The sequence below is a fragment of the Alosa sapidissima genome, chromosome 22 (genome assembly GCF_018492685.1).
Source record: "Alosa sapidissima isolate fAloSap1 chromosome 22, fAloSap1.pri, whole genome shotgun sequence".
In the NCBI taxonomy this organism is placed as follows: Eukaryota; Metazoa; Chordata; class Actinopteri; order Clupeiformes; family Clupeidae; genus Alosa; species Alosa sapidissima.
Genome location: NC_055978.1, coordinates 18474781 through 18493860, shown reverse-complemented (window position 1 = coordinate 18493860; position 19080 = coordinate 18474781). Strand labels below are relative to the sequence as shown.

The 19080-nt window shown below is 42.8% G+C and overlaps 3 protein-coding genes across 11 annotated transcripts in view; 1 reads left to right on the top strand and 2 right to left on the bottom strand.

The window, feature by feature from the left end:
• Positions 1 to 2237, bottom strand: part of si:dkey-159a18.1 (sortilin) — a 17401-nt gene extending 15164 nt beyond the window's left edge. Inside the window, exons 1-5 of one of the 2 annotated variants that reach the window (XM_042079470.1) lie at positions 1729 to 2237; positions 1435 to 1497; positions 1219 to 1295; positions 973 to 1075; positions 243 to 410 (exon numbers count right to left, since the gene is read on the bottom strand). In XM_042079470.1, the coding sequence (XP_041935404.1) occupies positions 243 to 410; positions 973 to 1075; positions 1219 to 1295; positions 1435 to 1497; positions 1729 to 1977 (660 nt within the window). In that variant the 5' untranslated portion in view covers positions 1978 to 2237. The remainder of the gene's footprint in view (positions 1 to 242; positions 411 to 972; positions 1076 to 1218; positions 1296 to 1434; positions 1498 to 1728) is intronic. The other variant, XM_042079471.1, reaches the window with a different exon arrangement.
• A 438-nt stretch (positions 2238 to 2675) lies between these two features.
• On the top strand, positions 2676 to 7401 carry cbll1 (Cbl proto-oncogene-like 1, E3 ubiquitin protein ligase). Of its 3 annotated transcripts, none has more exons than XM_042079482.1 (6): positions 2676 to 2789; positions 3546 to 3713; positions 3908 to 4014; positions 4265 to 4348; positions 4682 to 4755; positions 5409 to 7401. In XM_042079482.1, the coding sequence occupies exons 1-6, from the start codon at positions 2777 to 2779 to the stop codon at positions 6463 to 6465; spliced, it is 1503 nt and encodes a 500-aa protein (XP_041935416.1). In that variant the 5' UTR covers positions 2676 to 2776; the 3' UTR covers positions 6466 to 7401. The 3 variants fall into 3 exon arrangements, with proteins under 3 accessions (XP_041935416.1, XP_041935418.1, XP_041935419.1); XM_042079484.1 differs by having other exon boundaries at positions 2766 to 2854; XM_042079485.1 differs by lacking the exon at positions 2676 to 2789 and adding an exon at positions 2932 to 3142.
• A 29-nt stretch (positions 7402 to 7430) lies between these two features.
• LOC121697780 (chloride anion exchanger-like) overlaps positions 7431 to 19080 on the bottom strand; it is a 35880-nt gene continuing 24230 nt past the window's right edge. For all 6 annotated transcript variants that reach the window (XM_042079477.1, XM_042079479.1, XM_042079476.1 and 3 more), the window contains 15 exons: positions 18277 to 18441; positions 17931 to 18083; positions 17756 to 17838; positions 17130 to 17277; positions 16642 to 16755; positions 15925 to 16002; positions 13736 to 13831; positions 11265 to 11371; positions 10730 to 10799; positions 9369 to 9461; positions 9175 to 9261; positions 8713 to 8940; positions 8524 to 8578; positions 7956 to 8113; positions 7431 to 7706 (listed from right to left, as the gene is read on the bottom strand). In XM_042079477.1, the coding sequence (XP_041935411.1) occupies positions 7686 to 7706; positions 7956 to 8113; positions 8524 to 8578; positions 8713 to 8940; positions 9175 to 9261; positions 9369 to 9461; positions 10730 to 10799; positions 11265 to 11371; positions 13736 to 13831; positions 15925 to 16002; positions 16642 to 16755; positions 17130 to 17277; positions 17756 to 17838; positions 17931 to 18083; positions 18277 to 18441 (1656 nt within the window). In that variant the 3' untranslated portion in view covers positions 7431 to 7685. The remainder of the gene's footprint in view (positions 7707 to 7955; positions 8114 to 8523; positions 8579 to 8712; positions 8941 to 9174; positions 9262 to 9368; positions 9462 to 10729; positions 10800 to 11264; positions 11372 to 13735; positions 13832 to 15924; positions 16003 to 16641; positions 16756 to 17129; positions 17278 to 17755; positions 17839 to 17930; positions 18084 to 18276; positions 18442 to 19080) is intronic.

Genomic DNA, 19080 nt, shown 5'->3' with positions numbered 1-19080 from the left:
CCATGTCACGGGCTAAGTAGGGCTTGCTCATAATAACCCCATTAAGTCTGCATCTTTGCCATGGTCTACCTGCATAGTACAGTGTTAAGGAAGATCAAATCTAGACATTTTGATCCTAAATTACAGCCTTCACCTGGGTTACAGTGAGTTACAGTGTGTACCGCCTATTGCAAACCCTGCAAAAGATCACTCAATCATATCATTCACTCACTCTATACAGTCCCCTGCCAAGGGTCACTCACATCAGTGCTTATAGCCACAAGATAGTTGGGATTCTGGAAGTTGAAGGTGATTGGCTGAGCAGGGTGAAAAGGCAGACTGACAGATGTGAAGGACACGCCTGTATCTTCCGAGGTGAAAATGACACCCCCTTCAGTCTTGGTGATAGGAAGATCAGCTGTGAGAATCACCTGTGGCATCAACACAATATCCACATCATATACAGTGCGTCATACACATTTCAATTGAGCTATTAGCTGCTAGCTGAATCTCAATGGTTGTAGATACCTGCCTCTATTAAATACAACTCTTACACATTCAAATAGTGCTTGGTTTCTTTGTAACAATAGCTTAGGACACTAGTTTTCAGCACTTTAGACTTTCAATTTCATTCTACCTGTGACAATGACAATAAAGATCTATTCTATTCTATTCTATTCTATTCTATTCTATTCTGGATAGTTTAAACTACTTTGTTCTTTTGAAATAGCTAAAACAGCTGAAATAGCTCTAAACACTATCAGATGAATCTTGCTGATTAGTGAGGCAAACTCAAAGTGATTACAAAGCCAAAACCCATGTCCACATACACAAAAATACAGGGTCGAAAGCTACCCAAACTGGGTCATGTGCTGGTTTAATATTGGACCGAACATACTTAACAAATGTCCACACATGTATGTGCAGATGCCATACACACACAAACACATACACAAAGCACAGACGTTTTTCATCAGATGGTGGCCTGCTAACCTGTTTTGAGTTTCCAGGTCCGGCACTGACCCCAAAGTCCTTCCGAATGAACGTGTTGTTGATGACGTGTGAGATATCGTGAAAGGTTTTTCCATAGTCCTCACTATAGAGAGTGGAACATAAGCACCAGTCAAATGAACGCTCTTTACGTGTACACATATCAGTCCCTCGCTGTCTTTTTGACACAGGAAGACACACATTCACAGAAACCTACAGTACATGCTTAGCGCAGCCTGCTTCACTTACCTCCGATAGAGGCGTGAGGATCCTCCTTCATAGAATGTATCCAGTGGTCCACTGATGGTGGATAAAACAAGAATCACCTGCAGTGTATGAGAGAAACAGTGTCAAGAGAGACATATATGGCCTTCACCTGGTTATCCAAGCCTGTATGCACATGTAAGGGTAGAGCACTCTCATACAGAGATAAGTGGACTGTGTCTGTGAGAGACAGAGACTTACTCCAGTGCCATCGCCAACCCATGTTAAAGTGAAGCTAGATCCATCATCACCATGGAACCCTGTCTAAAAACATTTAAGACACATTCATTTTCATTTTGGTTAGGTTTAACCATTTAGGGAGGAAATGAAACTGCTACACCACACACCCAGCTTCCTATTGTTTGGTATTCTATTTAACCAGAGAGAGAGAGAGAGAGAGTGTGTTAGAAACTTAATTAGCCCGTTATGAGTCCTTGGAATATATTACATATTATGCTCTCACCCGTTTATTTACTTAAAACAAATGTATCTCACCTCATGGGTGTTCTGGTCCAGAGTTTGATGTTCTGATGGATCTAAAGGTTGTCTGCAGTACGCAAAGTTGGACGCGCCAAACCAGCTTTCCCTTCGGCTCCGGGAACGCACTTGACCCAACTTCTCAGTGCGCAGCGTCCGCGTGAAAGTCACAGTCCTGGGATCGCGCTGGGATTTTGCACTGATGGCACCACTGAAGATCAGAACCAGTAACCAAGCGCCACAGCAAACCGTTACTTTCCAGAGCATACTGTTTTTGATGTACCTATATCTCTGACAAGTGTCCAACCTATTGGCGACTGACAGACTACTTTCGTACTTGCGCGACCTCACAGTTCCACAGTGATGGACAGTATGGGCGGAGGCAGGATGTAAACTGATTTACATAATAGGCTATTCACAGACTTGGGTCCGCAACACGTTTTTGCCATTCTGTCATAGACTCTATTGCTTGCCAGTGTCTATAACGAAAATATGAGTTAGTCCTATAATGATCAAATGCTTAAAATAGTAATTCCAGCATTGTACGATTGGAATGGGCATATCAAGCATTTAAGCTGTTCTCTTCTATGACATATCATTGTATATTACATACTTATGTACATATACATATTACATAACTTACATACAATTACCATAACAAAGACATAACTTCAAGATGTATCAAAACCTTACTATTGTAGCCTGTAGGCCTACCATGCAGCTTGTGTACCCTACTGTATAAATTATATTAGATCGGCTAGGCTACCCATAATGTCGTCTAAAGAAAAACTAACGCTGGGTGGTGTAGTTTCTCAAGTCATGTTGAGCGTCTTTAAATCCACACATTCAGGAGCAAAATTGTGTTGTTGTTGTGCTATTACACTACATACAAAGAGGTGACATCACACAAGTTAAAGATTACTGACGTATTTTATAGAAACCTCATAATCTAATACATTTGTAACGTGAAGCCACCTAGAATCACTTCTTCTGTCTATGTCAACGACGTTGCGCTCTTCCTGAAGGTACGCGCATAACATTATCCCAGCATGCACCTCGTGTCATCATGGACCAAAATGGTAAGGAGGGAAATGAACAACGCTAACCTGAGCAGTTTTTTCATAGCAGAAGTTCGATTTACATGGTACCTAATAGTGCACATAATTAATGATGTCTTAGAATGTATTATTTGGTCTTTGCTGCACGGTTCTTTCGTAAATTGCTACAGCATGCCATGCGGCCCTAACCACAAGCTAGCTACAGCTGCTAGGTTATTAGCAAGCTAACGTTAACTAAGTTACCTAGTTTGGTAACGTTATCTTAATGTAAGGTTTTTTGAACGCATTAAGGCTCTGTGTGTTATATGGGAACAGAGTTTACTCAACGAATCAAGTCATTTGTTTCAGATCAGCACTCAGCACTGTGTTGCTTGGTATGTTCTTTGCTATCGCTGACTAGCTTGCTAACTTGTTAACTTGAAATATGGTCACCTGTGGCGTGATAGTTATTTAGCCAATCGTGACATGAGGTTGTGTGCAGTTTTAGATGATAGTGAACAGCCCGACATACCAGGTTTATTTGACATAATCAGGTCTTTTACGCTAACGATATGTGGGTGGGTGTTCAATGTATTGATTGTCAGGAGGAAGCTCGTTAGAGCTAGGCTAATGTTATTCACGGTAGCTAATGTTAATGCATAGTACGTTATGCTAGTAACAACAGGTCATGTGTACTTATTATGATAAGTGTGCTGCATATTATAATCTCTTGTTGGATGGATTTGGTTGTTTGTGTGGCGGAGACCAAGTGCTGACTGAGTGCATTCCTACCCACAGACCATGACATGCAGGGCACGGAGGGTTCCGGGAGTTTGGGGGGACTGGATGTCCGTCGGAGGATTCCCATCAAGTTGCTCTCTAAACAGGCAGTGAGGAGCAAACCCGTAACCCGTTCCCAGAGACCCACGGGGAGACAGGGCTCAACCACCCAAGCCGGTGAAGAAGGTAAATAAGATTTACTTTACATTTCTCACACCGTATTAAATATGCGTTGTGGCAAATTTTAGGGGAAATGAAAGCTAAATGTCTACACTATTATGTCTGCCTTTGCCATGTTGACTAAAGTTGCAATTCCGTTTTGCTAGGCAGAACATGTGCATTTGTGTCTACAGTGTCTGGATTGTGTTTTGTTTATTCAGATGTCCATAGCTACAAGAAGGATGAAAGGTTTGATTGTGGTGCCAAGGCTGGGGACGTTTTTGCTAGTCAACGGCGTTACCCTCAGCCTATGTACTGGGATTATAAGGTAGGTGTCTGTCTGTCTCTGTTGGTCTGTAACCAACCCCTCACCACAAACATTCTCACAGTAAATAACATGAGGTTTGGCTATTAACAGCCCAACAAGACTGTTATTGCATATTACAGGAATACACTGTGTGTGTGTGTGTGTGTGTGTGTTCAGCACAGATTTAAAACATCCTGTAAACAGTCTGTTGCTTTATGGGTGTGTGCTGTGACGGGACATTTATTAATTTATTCTTCTGTCTGACCCACAGCTGAACCTGCTGGGTGAAAAGGATGAGACGCCCGTGCATTTCTGTGACAAGTGTGGGCTTCCCGTCAAGACTTACGGTCGCATGGTAAGTAGGAATGGGAGTCACCAGATCGAATTTAATTTCTAGGGTTTAGTGGAAGCGCTAACTGGCACAGGATTATTAGAAGTATTGTCAATCTCAAGGATTATCATAAATTGCATTTACATTATATTTACCTGCACTGATGGAACTGAGTAACCAGTGCAGCAATGTTATAGTCTATAGACTCACGATGGAAGCAAAAAGCTTGAGATTTGTAATAAATATGCAATTAATCACAATTTCGCAGATGTACTATAGTATGCACAACAGCAGCCTTCAGCTGTCTAGAGGAGTTGGTAAGTAAACTTCTAACATTATGTTTGTCTACTCTTGTAGATTCCATGTAAACACGTCTTCTGTTATGACTGTGCGTTGCTTCATGAGAAGAAAGGAGACAAGATGTGTCCAGGGTGAGTTTCACTCTCTGTCCCCTGCACTGTGTATCAGATTTGTTAAGGTTCAGTAAACCTACTCAGCTGTAACCCATAGGAACCTAAAATATTGGAACGCCATCGAAAGTATGGATTATACCTTTGCCTGATAAGATTGCTTGCTTAAAAGAAAGCTTTAGGTTCTGGAGAATCTATTGGACTCTTACGGCTCCTACACACAGTTGCGTTCCTACAATGCATGCCAGTGGGTGTTCCCGACGGTAGCTATGCAAATGACTTGAAGTATAACCGTAATTTGATTGGTTGGTACCGTCTGTCGATTGGCTTGATTGGCCGGTGCCGTCTGTCGGTGCAGCAACAGCTGAACTTGTCAACGTGAGCGGACCCACAATTCAGTTCGGCAACGGATGACGTGAGCCCATGTAAAGTGAATGGGATGCGTCTCCAGCAACGCAACGCACGCAGCTGTGTGTAGGAGCCGTTAGGTTTTAAAAAAAAATGTTTATCAAACTTGCACTTGCAAATCATTCTTACAGTGGTGATGTGACAAGCGGCTCCTGTTTAATAATGGGTGAAATCGTCTGTTGAATAATTACATGGGAGTAGCAATCGTTGTGTTATGTTGCTTTCTCTGCCCCCTCTTCCTGATCCTAATGTCTCTATGGTTTCAGCCTGGTCATCTACAGCTGCACGGACCCGGTGCAGCGGATCGAGCAGTGCCAGCGCGGCTCTCTATACATGTGCAGCGTGGTGCAGGGCTGCAAACGTACCTACCTGTCCCAGCGCGACCTGCAGGCGCACGTTAATCACCGGCACATGCGTGCGGGCAAGCCCTCAGGCGGCCGCGCCGACTCCCACCATCATCACCCGCCCTCGGATGTATCTGACCGCTTCCGTCTCCCACCGCCGCTGCTCCCCAAGCCGCACGTCATGATGCCGCCGAGCATGGGTCACGGCGGGCACGACCCATACGGGCAGCCGCCGCCACCGACGTCGCACGACGACTTGCGCGGCGGGCCGCCGCCACCATCGCCAGCAGACCTGGGGCCGTCTCGCTCGATGACACAGGAGACATTCCGCATCGCCACAGTCACCACACGCAAACACAGCAATCTCATCACCGTGCCGATCCAGGATGACCCCACGGGCCCTGGGTCGGGCCGGGACAACCTCCCCCAGTCAGGCCCCGGACCGTCGCAGCCTGGTCTGCATCACCCCGGAGACTACGGCAACCAACCAGTCGTGTCCCATCCGCACCACATGATGGCGCCACCCCCACAGTCTCACTACGGCCCTCCCCCACCGCCACCTCCCATCAACCCCCTCTCCCTGCAGCACCCCCCTCAGGGATCGGGCACCCCCCACATGGGAGTGTACAACCAGGCTCCGCCCCCTCCCCTGTCCTCCGCGCCCCCACCCATCACCCCTCCCCCAGGACACCTCATGGGTCAGATGCCACCCTACATGAGCCACCCCCCTCCCGGGCCGCCCCCGCAGCACGGTGGGCCCCCGGTGTCCGGACCCCCTCCGCACCACTACAACCCCCAGTTCTCAGAGGACCAGGGCACACTCAGCCCTCCCTTTGCCCAGCCGGGGGGACTCAGCCCTGGGATGTGGCCGCCCACTAGAGGGCCTCCACCTCCCAGGATGCAGGGACCTCCACCTCAGGGCCAACTGCCCGGCCCCCACCACCCAGACCAGTCGCGATATCGGCCCTATTACCAGTAAAGGCCACCCACCATCTCTTGCCAGCGTACTCTGTATGGTAGGATGTCTCTCATCCTACTCTTTCCTGTCTGATTTAAGGAAAGAAGGCACACTGATTCTAGCCCAACTGTGATACTTGTGCCGCCTCTGTGGAGCAAAGCTACTATGGGCTGTTTGCAGCAATGTCCACTCGTATCTCTACTTCTTTTATAATGCTCTTTTTTTGTTGTTGTTTGAAAATCGTGTAAAAGAAACAACTTTTAGGGGTTTTTTTTCTTCTTCCATCTGCATCATTTGTCACAGTGGGTGAGGGTAATGATGTTCTTAGCCCATGAATGTCAATAGAAGTGCAGGAAAGCCATGACTGACTTGAGCTTTGCAGGACTGGCATATGTTTGTCATTATTTTCTGTATTTTCGCAGTATTGTTGATTAAAAAGTCATTAATTCTTAACACAATTGTTGACATTTAAGGCATTTTTTTTAGATGATTGTGATCAAATAAAAAACAATGACTGCTACAATAAACCAAGTCAGTTTAACTCCTGGAGACAGATGATTACTTTCATTTGTAAATCGTTCATTAATATTAAGAGGACCCTTTTAGTTTTGTGTTTTTTTATTATTTTTATTACAGTAGTCCCATTGAATTCTATGTTGTGCCTATACTTAGGGCACTGAAAGTGAGATTTGGTTTATAAGTGTATCAGGGTTTAGGAATTACAATAGTATAGTGGATATACTAAGAACTAGTTCATTAATTATTATTTTCATAAGGACTGTTTGTAACAGTCAAGCACATTCCATTTTGAGAGTCCTCTGATCAACATATAGCCTAGTAGTTGCACTCATTCAATAAGTCATCCAAAAACATGTTTTCTGACAGAACTGTTTGCTGTATTTTAATTCAATGTCATCAGACCAGATGTCTACAAAATAATAAAGCTAGTCATCATTATGAGTTTCTAAGAGTCAGATATTGTGTGGCTGAACACATAAACAAGAACACGGTTTCTATAATTTTTATATAAAAATGTGAAAAAAGGTATGTATTATTGAATGCAAAATTGAGGAAAAGAGACAGCTTATAAAATTGTTGGAGAAAAGATGATGCCATGCTTTTTTTCAGATGTGCATTTCAGAGAAAAAAAAAGACTTTATGCATTAGTGAGTTACAACTGGATGGACCTTTTGGAATAACTGATGCAAAGAGATCTGTTGACACGGGAAGGAGTTTCATCGCTAGATCTGGGTGGAGGAAACCTGCGGAGAAAACATATGGCTATTTAACACTGGACTGGTCTGTCTGATCTGGTATTACGAGCGTAGTTTGCTCATATCCCTCAGACAACAAAAATCACATCAGTATTCCTGCCTTTAAGTCACTCTGGATTTTATCAAAGGTAATGATAAAAAGGTAACAACATTGATGGTTGTGCAACAGATTTGGTTTCACTGAACATCCCTGTTAAAGAAATGTGATTGATCATAATGGAAGCTGTGCTCAGATACCTCTGCCTGGATGTAAACATCTTTCAGCTCGTCCTTGCGTGTGTTGTCTTGTTTCCTTTGCACGTACATCATGGCATCGTGAAGCGTTGGGAAGAACATAGATATCCTGATCTCGTCGTCAAAAAACTTAGACCTGTAGAGTTTGTCCAAAATATCCACTGCAACAGCAAGGTCAGATTCGAGTTAAAGGCTGCCTGAGACAAACGAGTCAGAAACTCTGATGGTTTTACAGTGTGATTGAGTATGAACTGATAACACACAGGTAACCTGATGTTTTATGTGATTTATATGGTTGAGGAAATCTTAGTGCTGCCAGATTCATTGATTCCCCAGTACATAGATTATTATCTATGTGCTGAAATTGAGAAATGGAGTTATGTGCAATGGCCATGAACATTACATTACACAGCAAGGTATCAAGGAAGGACACAGTGAGGACAGGTCAGACTAGGCAACATATTTCAGTATCCAGTGGCATCATTAAGCAGATATGCAAGGGAAAATTTAACTGATATTGCCATGGCATGTTTGCATAGGGCCAGGCTACTGGCCACCAAGTGCTACGTACCATCACAGGACACTATGTAGACCTCCACATCCACTCGTATGAATTCTTTTAATGCCTGAAAATTCAAGATACTTTTAGCTTGCCGTTTTTCCTCATCAGGAGTACATTTTAGAATACAGAATATTAAACATGTATGTTCATGTAGGCTTGGAGAACTAATAGCTTCTGTGCTCTTAGAGAGAGACCTACGGCTTTGAGGCCTTTCATGGCAGACGTGTCCAGGAAAGAGACGGCGGCGAAGTCCAGGACGAGGCTGTGGATGGGCACCGGGGGTACACAGAAGTTGGCAGGGAGCTGGGAGTTCCAGTTGACCTCCACGGGCAGGTCGGAGTAATCAGGGGGCAGGTCCAGATCCTCCATGTTGCGTTCGTCCTCCGACTCATCAATGGGGGAGGAACCAGTGGGCAAAATTCCTCTCTGAGTGTAGAATGGTCAAGGGTCATTGTGCATGTGTACTGGTATGCAATACTGTTTGAAGTATTTGAATGTAAGAAAATTGCAGGCTGAAAGGAATATATCGTAGCTTCCAGGGGTCAGATCCATGGAAATGTTTTGTGGCTTACCAGCCAATGAATTATACATGTTGCTAGTGCTATACACATATTAGGATTCAATTGTTTCACAAATAGCATCAATATGTTTGAAACATACCCTTGTAACCAATAGTGACCCCTTCTTCCGGATCTTCCTCAAGGCCTTGTTCCGCTTCCTTAACACTCTTAGAGGACTGAACCCCACCTGAGAATGACAAGATTTATATATTTACCCATTGCTATCAGATTATCAGCATTTAAATAACAGTGATGGATATGTTTGAATATACAGAAATATAGTATGGGGCATACAGCTTCCGTTAGCTTCGTCCTGAAGAACTCAATGTTGGCAAAGAATATGGGCGAGGGGATTCTGAAGATCGTCACTCCTTCTGGTTCTGAGATCTGGCAGCACATAAGATTAGATTAGATTTTAGATTCAACTTCATTGAAAAATAAAGACAAGATATGTACAGAATGTACAGCTATGTGCAGTGTGGTAACTACCATTGCAGTGCAGAAACAGTAACATTATAAGAGTAGTAAAAATAATTGTATGTGCAGGATGAATAGTATGAAGAGCAGTAGAAAATGGCTATATGTAAGTGTAATTGCAGTATGTACATTTGTAAATAAATAGATAGAACACTGTGGATTGTATACGGTGGTGCAAATGTCTGGGGTGGGGGGGGGGTCCGCCTTCTTGTTGTCCCTGGTTGCCCGCCTCCTTGTTGTCCCCTCTTATGTAGAAGCCATCAGGCACTGGCAAGGAGGCATCGGGCAGGGGCGGTGGGGGTCTTAGTTGGTTGGTTGTCACCAGGGCGCAGAGCTAGAGTTCAGTAAGGTGACAGCATGTGTTCGGGGTGAGAACAGTCTTTGATGATGCTGCACGCCTTACGCAAGCATCGCTTGCTCTGGTGGATGGCCTTGATGGAGGGGAGTGAGGAACCGATGGTAGGTCGTAGGCAGAGCAGTTGCCATACCAAACTGTGACACAGTTGGTGAGGATGCTCTCGATGGTGCAGCGGTAGAAGTTCACCAGGATCTGAGGAGACAGGTGGACTTTTTTTAGTCTCCTCAGAAAGAAGAGACGGTGGTGAGCCGTCTTGATCAGGGTAGAGGTGTTGATGGTCCAAGAGAGGTCCTCAGAGATGTGGACACCCAGAAACTTGAAGCTGGTGACACGCTCCACTTCAGTCCCGTTGATGAGAATGGGGGTGTGTGTGCTAGCTTTAGACTTCCTCACAATGGGCTCTTTGGTCTTCTTGGTGTTGAGAGCTTGATGTTAGGTGCTGGACCTCCTCCCTGTAGGCCATCTTATCGTTGTTGCTGATGAGACCAATCACCATAGTGTCATTTGCAAACTTGACAATGGTGCTAGAGCCATGTACAGGTGTGCAGTCATGGGTGAAGAGAGTAAGTAGAGGGCTCAGCACACATCCCTGTGGTACGCCGGTGTTCCGGGTGATGGTTGAGGAGGTGTGTTTATCTAACCTAACAGACTGAGGTCTTTTGGTTAGGAAGTCCAGAATCCAGTTACAGAGAGGTATTGATGACCAGTTCACTGAGTTTGGTGGTGTCATAAGCACCATTAATGAGCAACCTGTTTACTCTGTTCTTATGCACACAGAAACAGTTGTCACTTTGGAGGAGTTGAGGATGTTCCTACTCACACAGAGGTAATCCTTGCGGTCTCTGTACAGATCGGTGCCCGAGATGTTGGCCATCACTGCACAACGGGGACTAGAGAAAGAGCCAACATGCTGTCAACATGCTGAACCACCATTCACCAATATTGAAAATTCTCAGATTTCACTTTATACAAGCCAAACTCATGTTAAAGTGTAAGTTCAGTGTTAATTGATCCATAGCCCTGTTGTACAAGCTCACCACATGCAGCCCATCGGAAAAAGAATGAGACAATTTGGGACAACGTAGGCCAGGTGATGAGCTTGAACAACAGGACTATGGTTCAATGTACACTGAACTTACACTTTAAGGAGCAATCTCTCATGTACTCTACCCAATGTTTAGAAAACACAGCATATGTCAAACTGTTAAAAGATGAAGGTTGTCCTTGGTATATCACATCTCCAAATGCTTAAAGATTTCACATTTATCGCTGACCTTCGGTCACTTTTAACCCACTAACCCTTGAATGCCTCTGCCCACGGCACTTCACCACCAAAGCTAAATGTTTGAACTCACAACTGAGCCCTGAAGACGACTGTGAACAGCTCGATGCCCAGCCCCGCGGCCAGCCCCAGGTCCAGCCCCAGCAGGATGGACGCCACGCACGTCCCCAGCCACACCACCTGGAGGAGGAGGAGGACAACATGGAGGAGTGAGAAAGATACACAGTTTTTTCTTCCCACACATTTTGCTTATAGCTATATAGGGTGCAAAATGTTATAGAATCGATGTTGCAGCGCAATGTTGATTCAATGATTTAACGTTGACAAAATAATGTTGATTTAACATAGATTCAATGACTAATTGCTATCTGGGTAGGTTCCGAGGACACACTCACTGCCTATTGTGTATCAACAACACTCAATAACAGTTATAATGCGATGTGTTAATCACAACATTTCATAACAATTTGACAAATAAGCTATTCACCTAGCCCTCTATCTTACGAGACTCAGTGGCTGTGCAGTGTGCACCCGCTTCCTTATTTGGGTTTTGAGTGGCCAGGTGTTATGACCAAAAATCGGTCCTGGCATATTTGGCCCAAGCGGCCCTCAAATTGGTCGGGCACACCTAATTAAATACAGAATCTTTGTGTTACCCTTGAATATGTATATTTTCAACTGTCATGGAGCACTGAAAGTGATGTAGGCCTCACTCTGACTGATAAGAGGTAGGCACGGAGCACATGATCTCCATAATCCATAAGTAGGCTATACAAGCAATCGTTAAAGAAGAGTTTCTGCTTGAATTCAAAGTATCATTTCAAATTATTCAATAGGCTACATTTAAACTATACAATGCTCAATTGACAGCAGCACCAAAAAATACTGAAGCCTATGTGTAAAGAGTTAAATTACCCGGATTGTCGTAGACATTAATGTAATTTATACCAGTTATCACTGTAGGACAACTGAAACAACATGAAATAAACAGGGCTGGAAATATTTTATTCCTGTAGGCTATACTACCTACCTACATTGCTGGTACATTTTGGAACAGTATAGCTACATGAACTAATTATCTGTTCCAGTAGCCTATCGTATAGGTTATAGCTTAGTTGGCTTGTGCATGACTTTACGTTTTGTAGCTTACATTTCCGTCAGTCTACAGTCTTTTAGCCCATGGCATGATAACCCTTCCAAGATAGAAACCTTCTCTACTTCGAGAGACCAACCACCACTCATGCCATCGATGTTGAATCTTGGGTGGAAACTGATCAATCTGACCAACAATTAACGTCGATTTGACACTCTTTTGCTGTCCGGGTTTGCAAATCATTAATTTAGAAAATTTAAGTTGCGCTATTTGTTATTGTAATCACAGCACGGCCTTACTATGTTATCATTACCATATCATTACATTATCGCAATTAACAAGTCGTCTAATCATCATCGTCAGCATGGCAAGTCACACATAGCCTACCTGCTCCACCAGTGAGTGAGTTCTTATCATGTAGCCTCATAGGCTCGCACTCTCCACCATCTGCTCACTGTCCCTCTGCTCTAGCTTGCTTACATCCTCGTTCAAACTCAATGAACTTCAACATGTTACTGACATGCTAGCCTACTTGCAATATTGTATTTTTGAGTCTTCTACATTGGTGTTAATTTTGCACAATTGTCACTACCGGCACCCGCCGCAATTTCGTGTAGGCAACTTCGATTAACTTTTGATGCGCTCACAGAATCCTGGCTCTGAGCCAAAATGGGAGGTGTGGGGCCTGACGTGAGCTGTTATTGGATCAGTCCAGTGTCCAATAGTAACCAATGGGCCGCTGATTGTCCTTCATTTGGACCGATCGTTGGCCAAAATAATTAGCCTATTCTATCGGCCCAAAAGGTGCGTCGGCCCACCGGGAAAATGCCCGGTACCAGATGGCCAGTCCGCCCATGTTTATGACAAAAGGGTTGAAATTGAAAGTATCCTAAGTCATTGTGTAGGCTATGTGTAGGGTGTATATCATACCCAAATTTGCAACCCGGGAAATGTCAGACTAACAGAAAAAATTAAGAGATCCGTAATTTTGAAATTAAGTTTGATTGGTCATGCAAATATCAGGAGTTTCCCGGGGGAAATAACAAAACGGGAGGGCAGGGAGATGACCTTGAAATACGGGAGAAACTCGGAAAAAACGGGAGTTTGTAGGTAGGCTATGCCTTCCACTATCTGATCTCTTCTCTCCACATATCTCCATTCATAAAGATTATAACAGGTGTTCATATTTCTCTGATTTCATTTGAGTCTGACACATGAATTCATTACTGAATCTAACTAAATCAAGATCACAATCTATTTGACATAATGTATAAGAAATAAAATTATATGAACATAAATCTAATAGACTGGTGGTTATTTGATTCTTGATTTTCAAACATATTTTTTTTCTTCTCAAAAGTGCTCTTTAAAAAGGTAGGCTATTTAATTAATGAATTCTCATTAGACGTGTTGGTGATTGGACAAGCTGGAGATGGCACCCACTCACTCACACAGTCCAGCCGGTCTCTCGTCCACAGGTAAGGCACTTCAGTCACCTGTAGCAGCATCCCCTTCAGGTTAACAATCACCAAGGCACCTAGGACAGACTGAGTCAAGGAATGCACAAAGTGTTAAGTACTGCATGGACCAGTACTGTATGATGCATAAGCTCTTTGAGTTTTGGCATGTTTCGCTTATGGAGCAATCGAGCTCCATAAGCATATGCTGCTTTCGAGATGTCTCGTAAATCATCGTACACTCACCCGTACAACATGTACCAATGACTGGCTTCGGAACGCCTTACTCTCGAGCCACGAGGGGCATTAGCAGGAGGCTAGTCATTGTTATTGTTTTGTGCTACATGTAGCCTCTAGCTAAACGGCTGGAAAACAAATTGTTACATTGTATTGCAGGCACAGCAAGACCGTGCAATGCATGAATTGGTGACCGGATTGAAGCAGCAATGTAATCTAGTGTGTAAGAGCATTACATCAACTTTAACATGACCAACACAGTACATATGCAAAAAAAATACATGCCACCTCATCTCAACTATGGGCGCAGCCATGTTTGTTGTAAGGTCGTACGTCCACCTCGGGGTACCCTCAAGTACTCCGAGGTAAAGTGGGCGTGCCTGCCCAAAATGCCGCAAGAAAGCTGGGTAATTTACACTTTCCAACTCGGGCGGCGGATTTACGAGACATCTCGAAAGCAGCATTTGTAATGCTTTCTGATGGTGTATGGAATCAAAACAATGGCAATAATATTTTGTACTTGTGAAAAGATATTCACATGTGTAATAGAGTTTTCCAGCTGTATAAAACAATTTGTGCTTGTGCACGGAAACTTTGTACTTGTAGAAATATTCTGTGTATGTGCAAAATAAATTGTCTTTGAGGATATGATTTGCACATGTGTAGAACCGTTTTGTAGCTGTGGAATTAATTTGTCTGTGTGCAATACAAATAGGCCTATCTGCAGAATTATTTTGTGCCCATGTGAAAAACGTGTGACAAAAAGGGTGACATCCATCGTTCGTGTGCAACACTGGATGTACAAAGCTACAAAACTTTTTTACAGACACAAATTTTGGCAGTGTTTTGTCTGCGTTTCTGTCGCCAGTCAGGGGTAAAATTTACTTGGCTACTTTTACAACCTTTTGTGTTGTAAAAGTTTTGTATTGTGTTTGTGTTGGTATGTAAATGTCCAGTTCAAAACTAACATTGGCAGAATGATTGATGCTGGGTTTGAACCAAAGATCCTTAGATCAAATATCACTCCTCTAACCACTGTGCTACAGCACTTTGAAATTGCAATCCTTTTTAAAACTTAAAGCTTTGGTTGCTAGGTAACAATGAACAAACTCACAGATCGTAATTCTTGATTTTGCTTATAAACTGACAGTTTTATGTGTTCACTAAACAAAGATTTTTTAAATTAAACACTACTTTTCCATCAAAAAGCTTGTTATAAAAGGCATAACTTGGTAGATTTAAGACCTAGGTTCGCTAGCTCTGTGCCTGCCTGTGTGCACGGTGCACGCCGACCCTGGCCGACGAGAACCCGCATGATGACGCAGGACGTAACCCCGTCCCCCAGGCAAGATGCCCCAAAATTATGAGTCCCCTGATTGGCTAGTCAGTAGGCGATGCAATGTGCTGATTGGCTCTTCAGAAACGCTTTCAAGACCGTGCCAAAATCGCTTATTGGCTCTTCAGAAACGCTGACAAAACACTGCCAAAATTTGTGTCTGTAAAAAAGTTTTGTAGCTTTGTACATCCAGTGTTGCACACAAACACTTTGTCACAGATGTTTTTCACATGTGCACTAAATATTTATGCAGGTAGGCCTATTTTTTCTTTTTTTTTGCACAGACAAATAATTCCACAGCTACAAAACGTGCAAATCATATCCTCGAGGACAATTTTTCGCACATGCACAAAATATTTCTACAAGTACAATGTTTCCGTGCACAAGCACAAATTGTTTTATAAAGCTGCAAAACTCTATTACACATAAATATGAATATATTTTCATGGGTACAAAATATTATTGCCATTGTTTTGATTCTATAATAGTGTTGCTTATTATCACGGTGTATTCCAGTGTATTGGAAGTTGTTTTTGAAATATGTGTGTGTGTGTTTGTGTGTGTGTGTGTGTGTATGTGTGTGTGTTCACAGTGAGAGTGTGAGTGGTACCTTTGGCAAGGGTTCGAGCAGGAACCCGATCGCCACAGTGACAATCATTGCCATCATGGCCGAAATAAGACTTGCAATCTAAGCATACAACAGATGGAGAGCATGTATGTTAATGTTAACAGATATATGGATAGCATGTTGAATCTCAGATTTCTGTTGTTTTCAAGAGTATCGAATGCATTTCAGTGTGCTTCATATCAAAATGTAAAAGCTGGACAGAGACTTGTAATGTCTTTAAGGTCCTGGCTATAATAGGGAAATAGGTTTTTCAAAAACATTGACCTAGATTCAGGTGGACAGAGATGCCCTGTGCTATAAATAGGTTGTTCGCATGTTTTGGCAATCTTTTATTGCTTTCAGATGACTGTTTATTGTCTGTGCCATATCATCAAGTCAACACCTTGGATTCAGCTTGAACAACCACACCGGCTCACAGTTCAAGTTGTGTCACAGTATTGTTGTGCATGTATCACAGTGTGTATGTGTGTGTAAATGCAGTGTAAATGCAGTTCGATACAAATCACATTTGTCCTTTGAATAGGCGAGAGCTGTCACCCTGGCAAGCCTGAAATCAGATCTAACCAAGTAAAAAAAAAAAAAAAAAAAAACTGCACTGATCACAGCACAAAAGAGCCCGTCCCACTGATACAGCAGTCAGAGCACATAATCAGCAGTAGTTAGTAGTGTCTATCACAGTTTGTTGGAGTGTTGGTTTACTTGTGTCTTCCCTCCTGTGCTCTCCTGCACTGCTGTCCTCGAGGGGGCCGTACTCGCCACAGTCGATCTGAACAACGCACCAACAATGTTGCTGGCCCCAAAAGCCACCAGCTCCTAGCAGAGAGGGATACAAATGCAGTTATAGACCTTTGTTAGATTGACAGCATATAATTTAATGAATAACCTTAACTGACTAATTATGATCATTTTTATGGTGACATTTTTTTATTGGAGGTGAAACTACTTTTTATGATTGAGACAGTGATGGAAAATATGTTTGTGTCACACTGCAGGCATTGTTTCAGATCTCAAAATCTCATTCAGCTATGTCCAAGTGCAGATTATTTATATTTTATCTGCATGGAATGTAAAGATAGCTAGATGTCCGCTTCCAATGTGTGCATAGGTCTGCAAACACAAAGTACCTAATCTAAAAGTTGTTATGTAAATAATGCCAATTCCTTCATCAGACTTTGAACAGTGCTGACCTGGTTTCCATCAATGACATAGTCATGTTTGACAGCATAGACCTTGGCCACAGAAAAGGCCACCGCAAATCCCACTACAGCCATGGGGATCGCCTCTGCTATGCTGCATTCCATGACTTCCACATTTGGAAGCATTGGGGACTCATATCTGAGAAAAGAGAAGTACATTGCAAAAGGGTAAACATGGACAATCTGAATACTTGATAATTGGATGGAATGGAGAATTTGAAATAAAATTAATAACTGAATGTATTTACTTTACGTAAATACGGAAGCGTATTGCTGCCACACTAAAAAAAAGGCTCAGTATTACGTAATTATGTTAAATAAGTTTCGTTATCTTGAAATAATGTGATAATTTCATGTAATAATGTGATAAATATCTTCTAAAAACGTGAAAATATCATATCTTGAAATAACGTGATAATTTCATGTAATAACGTGATAAATATCTTATTAAAACGTGAAAAAGATATTGTTATAACAAGAAACTTTTCACATAATTACGTGATACTGAGCCTTTTTATTTATTTTAGTGTGGCAGCAATACGCTTCCGTAACTTAATAAGATACAAAATGAACAGAACATTTATTCAGATTATATAGTTTATACTGTTCTCACTGACCCCTTCACCATCTGACCCACCACGTCTATCCTGAACCGCTCCTTGAAGTTGAAGCCATACGATACGCCGCATGCAATTATGGTCTAGTACAAATAAACAACTTAATAAACAAGTACAGTAATCAAGGTTTTCTTATGTAAGACTGGATATCCAAAGCAGAAAACAGTGCCCTCACCATAATGACTTCTATAGGTATTGGCACCGGAAGCTTTGACTTGTACTTGTCATTGATCTCCTTCACTACAAACACAGCTAGCATGATCACCATAGACATCACCAGGTCACAGATATTGGTGGATGTGATCTGGGAGAAGATTTTCTCCAGTGTCTGTGATAGGAGACATCAAAAGAGACAGCACTACATTACATTTACCATTTGTGAGTATTCACCAATGTGCTTAATGACACTAATGTTTTTTTTGTGTGTGAAATAGGATCAGGTTACAGGTGTGCATCCTGTCAGGATATTGGTCTTTATTTGCCTACAGGTGGACAGCTGACACCCTCGCACTACAACTCACATATATAAGGGACAGCGGCCCACTTATTCCAGGTACAGTGAGACCCAAGATGAACTTCAGCTGCGACACCAGGATGAGGATGGCTGCAGCCGCGGTGAAGCCGGACACCAGGGTGTCCGACAGGTAGATGACGATGAAGCCTGCTTGCAGCAGTCCCATCCCCAACTGAGTGGAAAGGAAATGGAGGACAATGGAAGGCAAAGATACGTTATGACATTTCAACACAATGTCATTGTTTGGACAGATCTTGTGAATCCTGTTAAATATTACGGGTCAGTAAATCAGCAAAAAAGACAAAGGACAAACATGCCACCTTCAGCAAAACAAAGAAGGCTTAGATCAATAATTACCACTATAGATTGACAAGTCATATAGAGTTTGTTTCATTTCACATTGCTCACATTAGGTTACCTCAGTCTCAAAAGTTACAATAAAATAGTGTAATCACAGGTGAGGTATGTACTGAAACTCTAAACCAAACCAACTCGGACTTTTATAGATCCGCTGCCTTGTGTTTCACTGAAACATGAGCTCTGGAAAAGGGCAGCAAAAATCTCTACAGATCCCTCACATCCTGGTCACAAACTGTTCAACCTCCTTCCCTCTGGTAGACGATACAGGGCACTGTTTGCCAAAACCAGCCGACAGAGACAGCTTCTTCCCCCAAGCAGTCACTCTGTTGAACACTCAGAAACAGCCCCCACCCTTACACTGAACAAAGTCAATCAACACTATTCTGCTCATCTACCTCATGTGTACTTCAACCTTACAGTTACAGTATTGTTATTAATACATGACCATTGC